The 4,574-nt window shown below is 46.1% G+C and overlaps 1 protein-coding gene across 1 annotated transcript; it reads left to right on the top strand.

The window, feature by feature from the left end:
• The first annotated feature begins 1,130 nt into the window (after window positions 1-1,130).
• On the top strand, window positions 1,131-3,989 carry LOC135710664 (uncharacterized). Its single transcript, XM_065233307.1, has one exon. The coding sequence runs from the start codon at window positions 1,131-1,133 to the stop codon at window positions 3,987-3,989; it is 2,859 nt and encodes a 952-aa protein (XP_065089379.1).
• The last annotated feature ends 585 nt before the right edge of the window (window positions 3,990-4,574 follow it).

Here is a 4,574-nt window from a genome sequence, read left to right as displayed (position 1 = left end):
TCAAGGAGTTTTTCTCGATCGAAAACACTGGTGTAGTGGCTGCGCCAGCGGTAGAAGCAGAAGATGTCCGGCGGGCACGGGAGATCATGCAACGGACCACGGTTCGCACAGCTTCCGGAAGGTTTGAGACGGGCTTGCTGTGGCGCTATGATTATATCGAATTTCCGAACAGTAGACCGATGGCAGAGCGGCGTCTTAAGTGCCTAGTGCGAAGACTAGAGAAAACACCTGAACTCTACGAAAACGTCAGGCAGCAGATTGCTTCTTACGAGTCCAAAGGATACGCTCATCGAGTATCGGCGGAAGAGTTGGCCAAATTTGACCCTCGAAGAACTTGGTATCTTCCCCTCGGAGTGGTTATTAATCCAAACAAGCCGGGAAAAATTCGAGTGGTTTGGGATGCTGCGGCGAAGGTGGATGGAGTCTCGTATAACTCTATGCTTCTGAAGGGACTGGACCTGCTCGCGTCTCTTCCTGCGGTTCTACAGCGTTTTCGTCAACGGCAGATAGCAGTAACGGGTGATATCAGAGAAATGTTTCACCGGCTCCTGATTCGCTCCGAAGATCGTCAAAGTCAGCTTTTCCTGTGGTACGACAGTCCGTCTGGCGAAATACACGTCTATGTCATGGACGTAGCGACGTTTGGGTCGACATGCTCACCGTGCTCTTCCCAATACGTCAAGAATCTGAATGCAGAAGAATGGAGGTGCGAGTTCCCGGAAGCTGTAGACATGCATGGAAAATCATTTGCATTCATTTCATACATTCATTTACATTCATTTGCCTCTAACTTTTTTCATCAACAGCATTCCGCAAAATGATGTATAGAGCTTTTGTAGGTTTTATTATTAGCTACAACTCTTGGTCATAACTCAAATCTGTATCTCTTATGCATCACGAACTAGAGCGGGCAGAACTTGTTACTGTTTTTCAGTGAATGTAAAATACATTCACTGAAAAACAGTAGTGGCTTCTGTTCGCTCTGGTTTGTCATGCATAAGAGTAACGGATTTGACTTGTTAACAGAAGTTGTAGCTAATAACAAAACCTACAAAAGCTCTATACATCATTCTGCGGAATGCTGGTGAAGAAAAAAGTTAGAGGCAAATGAATGTAAATGAATGCACGAAATGAATGCAAATGATTGTCCATGCCTGGCTGTAGATGCTATCGTACATAACCACTACGTGGACGATTATCTCGACAGCAGGGATTCTGTGGAGGAAGCGACGAGTATTGCAACAGCAGTAAAAGAGGTCCATGCGAAAGCCGGATTTGAAATCCGTAATTGGCTATCGAACTCGGATGAGGTTGTGCGACGGGTCGGGGACGACAGCGTTGCAGATCTTGCCAAGAGCTTTGCAGTAGACAAAAACAATGGCACGGAAAGAGTTCTGGGAATGTTGTGGCAGCCTTCCAGTGACGTTTTCACGTTTTCCATACGCTTCTGTGATGGGATATCCCAGATATTGAACGACAGGGTTGTTCCAACGAAGCGCGAAGTCTTGAGGGTTGTAATGAGTCTTTTTGATCCTCTTGGCTTAGTGGCCGCTTTCGTAGTACACGGAAAGTGTATCATCCAGGACATCTGGAGGTCCAATGTGAGCTGGGACGAGCAAATTCCGGAAGAGATCTTCAACCGATGGCGTCGCTGGGTGGAAGTACTGAAAGAGCTGGATCAAGTCACTATCCCTCGCTGCTACTTCCCAAACTATTCACCGAACAGCTTGGACACACTTGAATTGCATGTGTTTGTTGATGCAAGTGAGGAAGCGTACGCCTGCGTTGCTTACTTTCGCATCATCGATCGTGGTCAGGTCCGCTGTGCACTTGTATCTGCAAAATCGAAGGTCGCTTCACTAAAACCACTGTCAATTCCGCGGTTGGAACTGCAGGCAGCGGTCATAGGAAGCAGATTGGTGAAGTCAATTGAGGAAAACCACACGCTGCCGATTCGTCGTAGAGTAATCTGGAGCGATTCAAGCACGGTGTTATCGTGGATACAGTCGGACCAGCGCAAATACCGTCAGTTTGTGGCGGTTAGAATCAGCGAAATCCTAGATGTGACCAATATAGAGGAATGGCGTTGGGTGCCAACGCGCCTTAACGTAGCGGATGAAGCAACGAAGTGGGTGAAAGAACCCAGCTTCCATGCGGATTGTAGGTGGTTTGTCGGACCTGAGTTTTTGTACCAGGAGGAGTCGGCGTGGCCAAAAAGGATTCTGCCAACGAAGGACACTGCTGAGGAGATACGCCCGATACATACCCATCATCGGAAAATTCCTGAACCTCTGATAAACTACAGCAGGTATTTCAAGTGGGAAAGATTATTGAGAGCCACAGCATTCCTTCTGCGGTATGTGAATAACTGCAGAAGCAAAATCAACGGAGATCCTGTCGAACTCAACCCCATTTTGTCTCAACGGGAGCTGAAGAATGCCGAGGAGTTTCTTTGGCGTGCCGTGCAGATGGAGGCATATCCTGATGAAGTCATCGTGCTCGGAAGACAGCAGCAACAATCGAGTGCAGCAAGGTTGGAAAAAACAAGCCCGCTTCACAAATTATCACCTTTCGTCGATGAGACGGGAGTAATTAGACAGGAAGGGCGAATTGGTGCTGCCAACTACGCTTCCTATGACGCTAGGTTCCCAATAGTGCTTCCACGGAACCATTACGTGACTGGACTCGTTTTGGATTGGTATCACCGTAAATACGCACACTGCAACGTGGAGACTATTGTTAATGAGGTTCGGCAAAAATTCCACATTTCTAACTTGCGCACGGCAGTGCGCAAACAGATACGAAAGTGCAACTGGTGTATCGTCTACAAGGCTACCCCACGGGCTCCGAGAATGGCGCCCCTTCCAGAGTCCAGGATGTCTTCATACGTACGTCCTTTCTCCTTTACCGGAGTGGACTATTGCGGACCTTTCTACATCCGGATCGGTCGTAGTAGTGTGAAGAGATGGGTAGCGCTCTTTGTGTGCCAAACCGTGAGAGCCATCCATTTAGAGGTCGCAAGCAGTCTGTCAAGTGAATCCTGCAAAATGGCTGTGCGACGGTTCATCGCAAGAAGAGGTGCTCCGCAGCAGATCTTCAGTGATCAAGGAACCAATTTTCATGGCGCTAGGAAGGAGTTGAAACAGGAGATTGCAGGCATCAACCAGAAACTGGCTGACACCTTTACCAACTGCAACACTCAGTGGATTTTGAATCCACCAGCTGCCCCACACATGGGTGGCTCGTGGGAACGACTGGTCCGTTCGGTCAAAATAGGTTTAAACACGCTCTCTACCAGCAGGAATCCGGACGAGGAGCCCTTTGGAACCGTTCTGGTCGAGGTCGAAGCCATCGTGAACTCTAGGCCGCTAACGCACGTGCCACTTGATTTGGAAGATGACGAAGCGCTTACCCCCAATCATTTTTTGATGTTGAGCTCCAGTGGTGTTGTGCAGCCAACCAAGTCGCCTGTTGATACTGGCGCTGTTCTCAAAACCAACTGGGGCCACGCGCAGAGTCTTTTAGACCTCTTCTGGGCCAGATGGGTAAGGGAATACCTCCCGACTATGAGAACACGCACCAAGTGGTTCGACGACTCTATACCAATTCAACCAGGAGATTTGGTGATGTTGGCGGATGGTGGAATACGGAACAGCTGGATTCGCGGAAAGGTCGTCAGAGTTTACCCCGGAAAGGATGGCAGAATCCGCATCGCTGACGTCCAAACTAGTAGCAGAGTGCTTCAGAGGCCAGTAACAAGTCTGGCTGTACTTGAGGTTCAAAGCAGCGGTACAGCTGGAAGGAAGTTCCAGCAATACGGGCCGGGGAATGTTGGAGACAGCCAGTTGCATACCGGTCTTGAAGCGAGCCAAATTGCAGCAGGGCAGCTGACTGGGCGTAACGCTACGCTTGACAGGACAATTGACATCATGGATGACAGAACAGGTGACAGGACAGATAAGGAGAGTTATAAGAGAACAAATAAATAGAAAAAGGAAGACAGATTAAAAACTATTAAGTACTTACTTTCTTTCGCATTTTAAAAGTGTTTGCTAGTGGTATAATATATAGTGAATTCTTTTTTTTTTCGTAAGTTTACATGAATTAAAATACTAGCAATTATTAAATTAAAATTTACATACAGATAGCACAACACATTAAAAACAGTTTGTTGACACAGTGAACTTCAACAGGTGAAGTGGATTAAAATTTGTAAGTTTATATATTAAGTTTTCTAAAATTAATCTAATCATTAAATAAAACTTACAGCTAAAAGCATTCTCACTCAAAACTTGAGTTTGCTAACGGAAGATCCGAAAATTCACCGAATTTGCCGTCAGCAACAGCAGGTGTAGAAATTACATTTACGTTCTCAGTTCGTCTCCAATTAGGATTTTTAAAGCTAGTTTAAGTTTAAATCATATCAATATGGAAGATAGATATAGAGAGTACATGAAGTAAGGGTAATCTTTGTACCAAAATCTTAGGAGCGCAATTAAATGCATCCAAAATAGACACATTAGTTTATATATTAATCAATAAAAACAGTTGAAAAAGTGTTGAATGCATTAGTT

This window comes from Ochlerotatus camptorhynchus, unplaced genomic scaffold (assembly GCF_037179485.1).
Source record: "Ochlerotatus camptorhynchus isolate MF236.1 unplaced genomic scaffold, CSIRO-AGI_Acam_v1.1 ptg000398l, whole genome shotgun sequence".
NCBI classification, from domain to species: Eukaryota; Metazoa; Arthropoda; class Insecta; order Diptera; family Culicidae; genus Ochlerotatus; species Ochlerotatus camptorhynchus.
This window is presented reverse-complemented; position numbering and strand designations above follow the sequence as displayed.

Bases quoted from the DNA above. Each gene is read 5' to 3' on its own strand.
- LOC135710664 (XM_065233307.1), top strand. From the start codon at position 1,131: ATGAATGCAAATGATTGTCCATGCCTGGCTGTAGATGCTATCGTACAT.